The 13,430-nt window shown below is 42.0% G+C and overlaps 1 protein-coding gene across 1 annotated transcript in view; it reads left to right on the forward strand.

Moving 5' to 3' along the window:
* The window catches only part of PRG4 (proteoglycan 4), a 181,890-nt gene extending 173,094 nt beyond the window's left edge, over positions 1-8,796 (forward strand). Inside the window, exons 26-31 of the mRNA XM_040408297.1 lie at positions 1,261-1,341; positions 1,979-2,115; positions 3,895-4,051; positions 5,693-5,881; positions 8,082-8,207; positions 8,393-8,796. Coding sequence (XP_040264231.1) covers positions 1,261-1,341; positions 1,979-2,115; positions 3,895-4,051; positions 5,693-5,881; positions 8,082-8,207; positions 8,393-8,493 — 791 coding nt within the window. The 3' untranslated portion in view covers positions 8,494-8,796. The remainder of the gene's footprint in view (positions 1-1,260; positions 1,342-1,978; positions 2,116-3,894; positions 4,052-5,692; positions 5,882-8,081; positions 8,208-8,392) is intronic.
* The last annotated feature ends 4,634 nt before the right edge of the window (positions 8,797-13,430 follow it).

Below are 13,430 nucleotides of genomic sequence, written 5' to 3' on the forward strand. Positions count from 1 at the left end.
CGCGATTGCGCAAATCGGCACTAATGATGCGCATATTTTTTGCGCAGTACATGAAACTTCACATTTTATCATGTCTGAGTAGATATTACTGATTGGTGCACTAAGTATTGTTGTGACATCACAGCACTATGTCTGTAGCATGTATGTATGGACAGCAGAGAAACAGTGATTCCTATCACACTGCTTAACACCCTGCACTGGAACCTATCAGCTACACTATACCACTATCTAACCTACACTGACTATCTCCCACTATCTGTATTATATACGGTATATGAGCTAATTATCTAATGTAATTGGATAAGGAATAGGATCCAGATGAAAGCACAGAGCACAGCAATGTCACTGCTCTCTCTCTCTCTCTCTCTTTCTCAGAACTGCAAAAAAAAAAACAGCAGAAAATGGCTGCTGGGGAGGTTCTTATATAGTAAGGGGTAGGCAACTTTCCTATTGGTTGCTAGGGATGTTGCTAAGCTCAGACAAAGATATTGCAGCCTTCTCATTGGCCCACAAGCAAGAAGGGAGGTTACTGATGAAAAATAAAATCTAGAATGTTCGCGATTACGAATATATAGCACTATATTCTACATCTTCTCGAATTCTCAAGGTGGCGATATTCGCGATAAAAATTTGCGATTAAAATATTCACGATCAACACTACCATTTAACACCATGGGGGAAATTTATTAAAACTGATGTAAATTGGTTGCCCATAGCAATCAATCAGATCCCACCTTTCATTTTTCAAAGGAGCCCTGAAAAATGAAAAGTGGAATCGGCATATTAAGTAGTCCCCTGTGCAATGGCCTTCCAGCAAGTTTTCCTGTAGTGTCTATGGCCAGTCCACCCCTCTAAATGATAAAAACTAATAATTTAAAACATAATATAACTGTAACCTATCAATTCTGTAAGAACCTATGAGTAGATGGTAAATCATATTATGTGGCCTTTTGAAAAATGACACTAGATCACATTATTATTATTTATTATTAATTCATTCCATGACACTGTACATATGATAAGGGGTGCACATACATAATACAGACAGTTGCACTAAGCATGAGCAAGATGAGTTACAGACTGGTACAGAAGGAGAGAGGGCCCTGCCCACAAGGGCTTACAATCTACGAGTTATCATTACTATTATGTAATATTATGAAAAATCTCCCAAACACCAGATCAAATATAGTTAGTGGCTGCACATTCCATCCAACAGGAAAGTGAAATATATCTAACAAACATCTTGATATTAAACCCTAGATCCGGAGAAGAATTTGTGCATTGGGCCACCAGCAGATGGAATGACTACTCTGCAGAATGGATCCATGGTGGTCTTTCGAGGTATGTCACTTGATCTTATGAGATAGCTATCAAATTGTCTACCCTATAGAAAAAAAGGTTTCACTACTATAAGCCTTAGGCTACATACACACGACCGGTGTGTTTTGCGGTCCGCAAATCGCAGATCCACAAAACACGGATGGCGTCCCTGTGCGTTCCGCAATTTGCGAAACGGCACGGACAGCCTTTAATATAACTGCCTATTCTTGTCCGCAAAGCGCGGACAAGAATAGGACATGCTATATTTTTTTGCCGGGGCCACGGAACGGAGCAACGGATGCAGACAGCACATGGAGTGCTGTCCGCGTCTTTTGTGGCCCCATTGAAGTGAATGGGTCCGCATCCGAGCCGCCAAAACTGCGGCTCGGATGGGGACCAAAACAACGGTTGTGTGAATGCGGCCTTAGGAGTAGCCTTAGTCCAAAGAAGAACGGCAGCTCTCATAGTTTATTAATACTTGTACATATGGATAATTTGTAATATACTATATGTGTACCAGAAAATGTTTTTTAAGAATTCAACAATTGCATATTCGTGTATATAACTAGTCTAGTCTAGTAAACCTTACTGTGCATAAGCACCCATATAAAATCCCATGCTAACCATTTCTTTCTGATAAAATGTTGGGTAATTTCAGGTCACTACTTTTGGACTCTAAATCAAGGAGGTGTAATGGGGTGTCCACGCAAAATTACCGAAGTATGGGGTATTCCATCGCCAATTGACACAGTATTTACTAGATGTAATTGTGGTGGCAAAACCTTCTTTTTCAAGGTAAGAATTTTGACGTGTTCAAAAAGGAGTCCCTAATGCCATTGGCAGTAAGGTCAGGAAGTGTAAAATCTAGCACCCATCTAATATATTTCCATTACCCTATTTTGCACTCATTTTATGGTTTATTATACAGATTAGAAAAAAAAGGCTATCTACTTTTGCTAGATGTTATAATGTCTAATTGTATTATAATTATGGTTTGGGTGAATACAGAAGACAGTCCTGATCATTAATACACGCACACCAAAATATTAAATGGGTTTTCTCACTAGAGACATTTACAACATTCTGATTAGGTATGCCACAAGAGCACTCTGCTTTGCAAATTTCTCCCACTCATTGTAAAAAAGCAAAAACAGCAGTCAGATCCCTAACAATCACACAGAAATTACTGCAACGAGCTGGGTCCACAGGGGAAACATGTGAGGCTACAGTGGGACGATGGGGGTAGTAGTTCATGTACTCACAGTTAGCAGAGCCTTCCTGGGCCGGCAGTGCAGTGGATGGGAAGACAGCACAAAATTCTCTGGGGCACTCTCTATTGCAGGGAACACCAGCCAGATGGAAGTTGAGGTGCCCTTGATGGTATAGGTGTTTAAGGTGCTTTGGTGGCTGGGCCCCTGTGTTCGTGACGCCAGCACCGTAAGGTGCAAATGTTGAGTGTAGTAGTAGTAATGAAGAGTCAGTTGTTGTAAAACAATTGAACATTTACTTGAATCAATAGTCTCAAGGCAGATGTTACAGTCCATCAATAAAGTGCATTCATATGGCACCAGTAATGATTCAGATGTTAAGGTAATTGTAATCCTTATATCAGGATTAGGCAATTATCAATAGAGGGATTTATTTATGTAATGCTGTTACTTGACAGGCAAAGACTGAGTATATTTACTTTAAGTCCCAACTATAGCATTCTGGTACTAAATATGCTGTTTTCTACTTATCTTGAGCTATCCAATAAGCGTGTTCTCCCTTGTGGCAGGCATCAGTCTTCTGCTACATTATTTGCAGGATGCTCTCCTGAAGGATTTAGGTTTCCACTATATCCCGGAAGGCTTCTAGTGAATAAGTACAATTCTGCGCACTAATTATCCATTCATGTCCCGACACTTGGAAAGTTGCTCTCAGGCACTTGTGCTGGCGAGGTCCATCGGTTAGACTTAGCTGTAACCCTCACTAGGCTTGCTTCATATTTATACATAGACTTATGGTCTTGTGCTTGCCTGCTGTAGATAAATGTTCGCTGTACTCCCTTAGCCTGGCCATGACCAAGGGGTAGAAATAGCAGACTACATGGTGGACGATGCCCGTTTCTCTCCTCCGTACACACTGTACTTACTAACTTCACTTCCTGTACTAAACACACCCAAGCTATATATATTATGTGGTGCCAGCACCACCTAGGGGCGAATGGGTGAAATGACAATGCCAGCCCGATAATAGGAAATACCATACAAAGCAAATACATAGGCAGATTTTTAAAGTGTCCCTTTTACACACATATGTGGGATGCTGCATTACTAGAGAGGACAAAGTCTGATAAACCTGCAGCAGCACACTAAGCATTCACCATGTCCCTCTTTGCACTCACAGAAATTTACCAGGTATAATTTATCTACATAATAAACTACAGTGCACATCCAGCATATACATTTTGCTACCTGTAGCTATGTCCACAATGAAAACATACATTACTGCCATGCATTCAGGACTGTAAGCAATACATAATGCAAAAAGGTGAAAGTTCTTATTCATGGTTTGTTTTTCTTTATTGGATAGGATTCTCGATATTGGCGTTTTACTAATGATGTTATGGACAAAGGCTATCCAAAAGAAAGTATTAAGGGGTTTGGGGGACTCAGAGGTAAAGTAACTGCTATACTGCCCGTCGCTGGATACAGAACAAGGCCAGAGTCTGTTTATTTTTTCAAACCAGGTAAGTAGAATATACTATATACTTGTATGTGCAACCCACTGTCTGGTCAGTCCAAGACAACTTGCCATGTGCAGAGCAGGGAGTGTAATGAACATACAGTGCATTATATAAAGAGTGAGCTTTTCAACAAAAGTCATTTGATGGATTATTCTCATTTAACAGTAGAGACATTTCACTAATCGAAGCCATCATTGTTGTAACATAGTAACATAGTTTATGTGGCTGAAAAAAGATATTTGTCCATCCAGTTCAGCCTGTTATCCTGCAAGTTGATCCAGAGGAAGGCAAACAAAAAAAAACCCTGTGAGGTAGAAGCCAATTTTCCCCACTTCAGGGGAATAAAAAATTTCTTCCCGACTCCAATCAGGCAATCCGAATAACTCCCTGGATCAACGACCCCTGTGTTTTATTTTTCAAAACAGAATTAAAGGGACACTTCTGTCACAAATATTTATACTAAATATTAATAGAAACCATTTTTTCGGCAGTTTTTTTCTTTCAGTTTTACAGTACTTTTTCTCAATGATATTGAAAATGACATACAAAATATTTTCCTTCAGTAGCAGTCAGCATAGAGAGACAGGCTGTTAGGCCCCTTTCACACGAGTGAGTATTCCACACGGGTGCAATGCATGATGCGAACGCATTGCGCCCACATGGAATCCGGACCCATTCATTTCAATGGGGCTGTATACATTTGCATTGGTTTTCATGCATCACTTGTGCGTTGCGTGAAAATCGCAGCATGTTCTATATTCTGCAATTTTCACGCAACGCTGGCCACATAGAAGTGAATGGAGGTGCATGAAAATCAAATCGCATCCACAAGCAAGTGTGGATGCGATGCGTTTTGCACGGATGGTTGCTACTAGATGTTGTTTGTATACATTCAGTTTTTTATCACGCGTGTGCAAAACGCATCAAAACGCATAGCACCTGCGCGATAAAAACAGAATGCGATCACAGGCAAAACTGAATGACTTTGCCTGCGAAATCACGCATTTTTCACTGAATGCATTCGCAACGCATCCGGGCCTAATCCGGACATGCTCGTCTGCAAGGGGCCTTAGGTTTTTATTCCATCCAAAATTAATTAGTTGACACAGCCAACGTTTTGGTTCAGATCTGTTGCAGCATGGGGAGTGAATGGCGCCTGATCGGCTGTAACGAAGGTCCGGGTCAAACTGAAACATTGGCTGTGCCCTGATACTTTATATTATTTTTTGGCGATTACCCATACTCTGGAGGAGATCGCTGCATGTAATATCTCTATAATAAGCCAATCAGCTACTAAATTCTGCATTGTAAGAAGGTTGGTCAAGCAAGGAAACCCTTGAGAAGTCATTTTGTTAAGATATATGTAGCAGAATATATTTCTCATATGATTTTAAAATAATTGCTCCTAAGACACAAAAAAACTAAAATGTCATGACATACACTCTTTGAAATTTGATAGTCCACATGTCATGGTTATCTCTTCTTATCACATCTATAAAGGACACATCTCAGTAAATGAGACAACAGAATAACCTGTTATGTTGGACTTCTCACATCCATTAAGATAATTCAAAAAATAAATAAATAAAACTCCAATACCATGACTTTATAATCATGCCTATGAATAATATTACTGTTCCATAGGTGGAAATGTTCAAAAATACACATTCCGGCAGGAACAAGCCAAAAGATGCACAAAGAAGAAGCGTCCTAGCATTCAATATCCCATTTACCCACAAAACATTCAGACTGTAAGGTATCGTTTTCCACGGGATGTAGTAAGACATCGGATCCAGATACATCGGACTTTCACTGCTGTACAGCAACCTTTAGGTAATTTGCTTGGGTTGTGAAAAAGAACATAAAACATATATGAATGTCCCATAGCTGCTATGCTGCTTCTTATTATTGTTACACGTTTTTTAAGATGAAATAATTGATATACTTCTAGATGCATTCAGGTAGGTCACAACCTTTGTGGATGTTAGATCATTGCATTTTGGAATCTGAATTCCAAAAAACGGCCACATCAATGTCAAAGAGCATCTGTCAGCATGATCAACCCTAGTAAACCAGGCTTTCAGCCTGGTATTGTTCTCCATGCTCAGTGCAACAACCTGTGTGTTAGGCCTCATGCACACAACCATTTTTCAGGTCCGCATCCAAGCCGCAGTTTTTGCAGCTCGGGTTCAGACCCATTCACTTCAATGGGGACGCAAAAGATGCGGACAGCACTCCGTGTGCTGTCCGCATCCAATGCTCCGTTCCGAGGCCCCGGAAAAAAAATATAGCATGTCCTATTCTTGTCTGTTTTGCGGACAAGAAAAGGCATGTCTACAATGGGCCGCCCGTTCCGCAAATTGCGGAAGGCACACGGGCGGATTCCGTTTTTTGCGGATCCGCAGCTTGCGGACCGCAAAAAGCTGCACAGTCGTGTGCATGTAGCCTTATACTTTTATGCTAATGAGGTGCTCAAAGCATTGCTTCACCTCTGCCTTTCAGCCTTAATCACTCCTCTCCAGCTGTTCAAAGAGTTCAGTTGGCACAGTTTGGATCTCAGGAGCAGGGACAGCTGAATGAGATCTACTGCTCATGCACCTATTAAACGTGTGCGATTACAAGGCCATGCACCTGAACAGTGATGATGCTTGGCCTTGTCAATGACTGGAATAGAGGGAGTGATTAAGGCTGAAAAGCAGAGGTGATGTGGTACTCTAAATGGTGTCCCAAGCACCTCAGTAGCATAGACATACTCAGTGTCGGACTGGCGTACCTAGGGCCCACCAGTAAAATTTATTTTGGGGACCCACCATACGGATACATTCAAATATAATAAATAATCTAACACGTTTTTTATATGAACATAGGCTGGTGGAGGTGCTGTACATTAAATATATATATGTAGTGCAGCAAGTCTAATGTGTTATGTGCCACTTGAGCAGGTGGTGGGAGACTAGGGGCCCACTTTGCCCAGGGGCCCACCGGGGGATTCCCCTGTACCCCTGTGGGCCAGTCCGAGCCTGGACATACTATAAGAGAAGTATTTACTCCAAAATGACATATAGGATTGCTACAAGACAGAGGTTGTTGCACATGATCAACCATACCATACAGTATAACAGGTCATTAGGGTTTATCATGCTGACAGATGTTCATTAAAGTCTCCATAAGATTGTTTAAGATGTAAGCTGTGTGAAGCTGCACCCTATTAACAGGATCTACTGTCTAAGATGACATTCACATGAAAGTAACAAAAAAAGCTTAAAAATTGCAAAACAGTCAGTTTTTAACAGACTTTTTTTTTAACTGTTACCTTTCTGAAAAACGGTCCCCTTCAATTGTATGGTGGCTGTCAGTCCATGAAAACGGACAAAATAGAACATGTTCAAATTTTTTATGTCTGTTATTCACTGGCCGTAAAAAAAAAATGGCAATGTGAATAACCCCATAGACTAGCATTGTTTATAAAAATGGATGTGTGACGTCCGTAAACAAAAATGTGAAAAAGTAGTAGTACCGCAGTATGGCGCAACAACATCTTGCAAGGTGTTGTTGTGCCATACTGCAGTCCGGCTACTTTTTCACATTGCAAATTCCTTTGGAGAAGACTGGGCCTCATCTTCTGAACCTGCGGGACGGCTGGATACCCGACTTCCGGACACGTAATTTCGACAAACGCACAGTAGAGTTGTGCCTATTTATAGCACAACTTTATAAGGTGAGCCTCCAATTTTTAATCTCTTGAATTGTTCCACCAGTTTGGAACCTACTATCCTATGATGCGCTCTCTCTCTTTGCTTTCCTAGCAAAATACACGCCCAGTTATAGAAGTCCGTTAAAAAAAGTCACACATCTGTTTTTCCCTGTCGTGTGAATATGGCCTTAGTCCTATTGCCTTGTTCATACTTTATGGTTTTGCCATCATTTTCAGAAAACAAAACAAATATTACTTATCTAACATCAACTGGCCATTGCAGCATTAATTATATGTATTTAGGGTAAGTACTTACAGTTCTTTAATGTCTATCTTTAGGTGTTCTTCATGAACAGACTTTAATAAGTTCAACATGGAGAGGTATTCCAAATAACATTATGTCTGCCGTATCATTGCCAAATTCCAAAAAGCAGGATGGCTTTGACTATTACGTCTTCAGTAAAGGTAAATATTATATATTTCCAGTATGAAATATTATTGACAATTAGAAAAAAAATACTTATTAAAGAAGTCAGTTTTTTTAATGCAGCCCCAGAAAACCCTTTTCTCAGTTCATTGGATGGAAAAGGGGGGTTGTTTCCATTTTCACTTATTAAAAGTACACATTTAATGGTGTGTTTTTTCCCCAGATAAATACTACAACATTAATATGTCAAGCAAAACAGCAGTGAAACCTCCACCTGGCTCTGAGCAAAAAACGTCAAAGGACTGGTACAAATGCAAAGAATGAGAGGGCGCGTGAGGCTCCTAATATAACAGTCAAATACATTATCAATAAAGTACTTTGCTTTTTACTTTGACAACAATGTAATATTGTAATCAATTCTGAAAATAAGAATACTATTTATTATGAAACCATAAAAGTAGTCCTCCCCAATGTCTACAATTTGGAATAAGATTTTTATAAATAACTATCAGACATTATTGTTTAGTTTATGGTCCCATTATTTTGCAATATTTCCTGATTATGTATAGCCTGTGAAACAAAAGATTCATAAATGTACTGTTGATTCTTCTGCACTCAAACTTAAGCAGTAAAAATTCTCTTATTAAACCTGTGCCTTTTTGTACTTTTCCAACTTCAAACTGGAATGAAGTTCATAAACACAACAAAATGCATGTGTGTGATATTACTGTGAATGATAGTCTATGGATTAGTATGTGTATTTGCATGTTAATGTGCAGTGCTAGATGCAATCAAAAAGTCACTTGTGTTTAAAACAGCATGCACACATGCATTGTTATGTATCCATCCATAGATTAACTTATGCAGCAATAAGAGGCAATTTTGCACTGTTGTGTTTGGGGGGAATACTGATGGTACTTTAAATGGAGGCTCATGGATTGTTGCCTTACTTACTCCAACCGAGAAGATGCTGCTTTGATGTTGTCCCCACTAATTGGACAGAGTCAGAGCAATGCATGACTGCACCTAGGAGAAAACAGCCTGTAGATCCCCCTTGGCATACTACCCTGGATACATACAGTATAGGGACTAAAGACTAAAGGGGACTGCATCTAACAAATGGGGAACCCATGAACATAAAATAAATACTGGTGACAAGTCATGTTTAAAGGCACATTCCAGGCAAAAGAAATAAAAGCTGAATTAAACAATGCCCTATATGTCTATCTTATTTCCTTTCCTATTTCTATCAGTTAAGCTGTGCTAGTAAAATAAGCCTCATAATCTCTGCATATCATGCCCATAACACAATTATTCCCAGAGCTTTTCTTCTAGAATACTTGGTAATGCTTAACCACATTTTGTCCCAAGCACTGTACATAACTTTCTTTACCGCCTCATCTCTCTTGACACTCAGGTTGCCATAGTCAATAGAACATAATACAGATCCTGCAAGTCATATATCCTGTTTCTCCAAGGCAGAACTTCATTCACACATTAAGGACTCATGTACACAAACATATCGGGGGTCATTTACTATTCTGAAATACGACTACATTAGGTGTATTTCAGGTGCACATGGCAGCGCAACGGTTGGTTGCGCCACTATCTGCAACTTGGCCCGCTCACGCCAGGTCTAAAATTTGGAGGATGGGTGTGGGCTGGGAAGGGGACGGGCCGGCAGTCTCGTCTTATTCATTGTTTTCCACACCTGTTTTAGGCATAGAAAATGGTCTAAATGTAAGACAGATCAGAAGCTGTCTTACATTTAGAAGTGGATGTGCTGAGAGTTGTATAGACCGATCTCCTTGCTAACTTCTGATGTTAAGATATTGGCAAAGGTCCTAGCGAATAGGTTGCAAGCAGATATCTTCTTGACCATTATACATAGTGATTATGGATGAGCGAATTGAAGCTGATCCAAATTTCAGGAAAAATTTGATTCGCACCGAAGCCGAATTTCCTCGCGCTTCATGCTAACGAATCAATTTTTTTCCTAAAATGGCTGCTACACGTGTTAGGACATGGAGAAAGGAACTCTGAAAAGGCTGGATCACCCATAATGCCATGCATGCAGCCAATCAGCAGCCAGCCAGCCCTGTAATGTCACAGCCCTATAAATTGTGTCAGCCATCTTAGATTCTGCCATTTACCAGTGTACTTAGTGCAAGGAGAGACATCTGCAGGCGCTAGGGACAGTGCTAGGAAAGACTTCATTGTGCTAAAAAAAACTATTTCCAAGTGCAGGGAAAGATTATTCAAGGTGTAGGGAACGGATAGGGAGGAATCATTCCACAGCTTTTATGTTGAAAAGGGTTCAGTAGGAGAGGTTACAGCCTGGATAATAGGAACATTCCTATTACACCTTGCAGCACTGACTGGGGATCCAAATTGCCATTATAGAGCTCTGTAATTCCAGCAAACCGTTCTTATTAGGGTGCAAGTGTTGATTGATCCAGGCATTAAAAGGGGTTATTACAAGGAAATATTTATATGTCTTATTTGCTCTCGTGCAGTGCAGTTATATGTTCTAAAGCATTTTTTTGATTGTATTAGTGGGAAAAAGGGCTTATTAGCAGTTGTGTGGTGAAGTGCTAAAATTACAGCCTTTTGTGGCGTGTATTAGAAGAAAAAGAAACAATATATTTGCCGCTCAGCGGTGCAGTTATCTGTTGTAAAGCCCTTTGTGGCGTGTATTAGTGGAAAATTAAAAATATATATTTGCCGCTCAGCGCTGCAGTTATCTGTTCTAAAGCCTTTTTTGGCATGTATTAGCAGAAAAAGAAAAAATATATTTGCAACTCAGCGGTGCAGTTATCTGTTGTAAAGCCTTTTATGGCGTGTATTAGCGGAAAAAGAAAAAAATATATATTTGCCGCTTAGCAATGCAGTTATCTGTCGTAAAGCCTTTTGCGGCGTGTATTAGTGGAAAAAATAAATATATATTTGCAGCTCAGCGGTGCAGTTATATGTTCTAAAGCCCTTTTTGGCATGTATTAGTGGCACAAAAAAGTATTTGCCATTGTATGGTTAAGTGAGAAAATTACAGCCCTTTTTGTCGTGTATTAGTGGTAAAAAAAAGGGGCTTATTAGCCGTTGTGTGCTGAAGTGAGAAAATTACTGAATTTTTTGGGGTGTTTTAATTTCCTTATTTATTTTGGGGTGTTTTAATTTCCTTATTTATTTATTAGATCTAACAATATGTCAGACAGAGAAGTGCCAGGCCCTGCACAGGGGAGTGGCAGAAGCCTAAATGTTTCTGGTGCAGGCAGAGGTCACAGCAGTGAAAGTGGGCATGGCAGCAGGGGTCGCAGCGAGAGGACTGAGCTCCCGGTGTCAACTAGCGGTCGTGGCTTGACCAGCAACCCAGTGGGTCTTGAATAGTTGAATCGGTCATCCACTTTATCCCAAGTGACATCAGACACCCCCAGCCAGGAGTCGGTGGGTTTCTTTGACACAACACTTCATTGGCATGGCCAGGGAACAGGCCCCTTGCCCCCACCTGTCCTGAACCTTCCTCTGTCATTTTCAGGTCACTCAGCGTATTATAAGTATTATTAAGTATTATATGCTGTAGGAAAAGCTACTAGAGGAGAGTCAGCAGCTACTGCCCAGCCAAGATCTTGAGGAGACATCCGCCGCTTCCTGTGGAAGGCGTACAAGTAGTGCTGAGGAGAGTAGCATGGGAGCTGGTGTTGCGAGCGGTCAGGCTCCTGACCCAGAGACGGTTGAGGAGGGCATCAGTGATGTGCAGACAGTACTCGATGATGATGATGTAGCCGATCGCACTTGGGAGGCGGGTAATGAAGGGGCTTCATCATCATCAGGAGAAGAGGGTGGCAGCTTCCTGTGAGGCAGCAGCAGAACTAGCAAGTCGCTAGTGTGGCTGGGAGTCAGCAGGGTAAGGTTGGGCGCCAAACGTGCCCGGGGTAGACCAGCTGCTTCGCGGAAGCCTACCTGCCCGGGAAGTAGTGGTGCATGGGTTCACGGAGGCAGCGGCGGTAGCAGTCAGTCAGTGCATAGTGTTGGGGGTAAAATCACCTACTCGGCGGTGTGGCAGTTTTTTGTTAAGCCGCCGGAGGAGGTGAATACAGCCATATGTAGAATCTGTAGGCAGAAGGTGAAGCGTGGCCAGGGTGCCAATGTTGGCACTACGGCCCTACATCAACATATGCAGCATCACCATAAAGTGGCCTGAGAGAACCGTTGCTCCGATGTGGTGGTCCAGCCTGCTGCATCACCCAGTGACACGCACCTGATTTCAGGCAGTCAAGGCTCCACCACCTCAGCCGAAGGAAGCTGTCTGTCCTTCCCATCATCTGCTGGTCCTGATGCTCCTGCTCATCGCCCTCCTGCTCCTCCTAGTCAGGAATCCTGTCAGCAATCGATCACTGAAGCGATTGCCAAGAGACAACAGTATGGGTGCACTGAAACAATGGCGCAGAAGTTGAACGTGCTCCTGTCCAAGTTGCTGGTGTTGCAGTCCCAACCTTTCCAAGTGTGCTGAGCCTAGGTGGAGAGTCCGGAGCCATCATTTCTTTGCCAAAAAGGCAGTACCAGCCCTGCACACACATGTAGAACAGAAGGTGGGCTAGTCTTTGAGCCTGTCGGTGTCTGCCAAAGTGCACAGCAGCACCGAAGTGTGCAGCTGTAACTATGGTCAGGGACAATACATGTCCTTTACGGCCCACTGGGTGAATGTGGTTCCTACACAGCCACACCAGCAACTTGGCCAGGTGACGCCGCTTCCGCCTCCACATTGCCATGCTGTTGGTTCTGTGACAATGTCTGCCTCTGCCTCCTCATCCTCCACCATGTCCTCAGCCTCCACTGCAGGGACAATTCACAGTGCCCCTCCAGCATACCACATGTGCAGGGCACGTCATTTGCCTGGGCGAATGGAGTCACACAGGAAACAACTCAAAATCGGAACCATGGTGACAGACAACGGGAAGAACATTGTGTCGGCGCTGTGTCAAGGAGGGCTGAGCCATGCGCCCTGCATGGCACACATGTTCAATCTGGTTGTCAAGCGGTTCCTGAAGTTTTCCACCCATCTGCAAGACATCCTAAAAAAGGGCAGGAAACTTTGCATGCACTTCAGCCACTCGTACACCACAAAGCACACCCTCCTTGAGCTGCAGCGGCAGAACGGCATCCCCTAACATAGGCTGATAAGCAAAGTTTCTACCTATTGGAATTCTACCCTCCATATGTTGGACCGACTGTACGAACAGAGAAAGGCCATAAACTATTTTCTG

Source organism: Bufo bufo, chromosome 9 (genome assembly GCF_905171765.1).
Source record: "Bufo bufo chromosome 9, aBufBuf1.1, whole genome shotgun sequence".
NCBI classification, from domain to species: domain Eukaryota; kingdom Metazoa; phylum Chordata; class Amphibia; order Anura; family Bufonidae; genus Bufo; species Bufo bufo.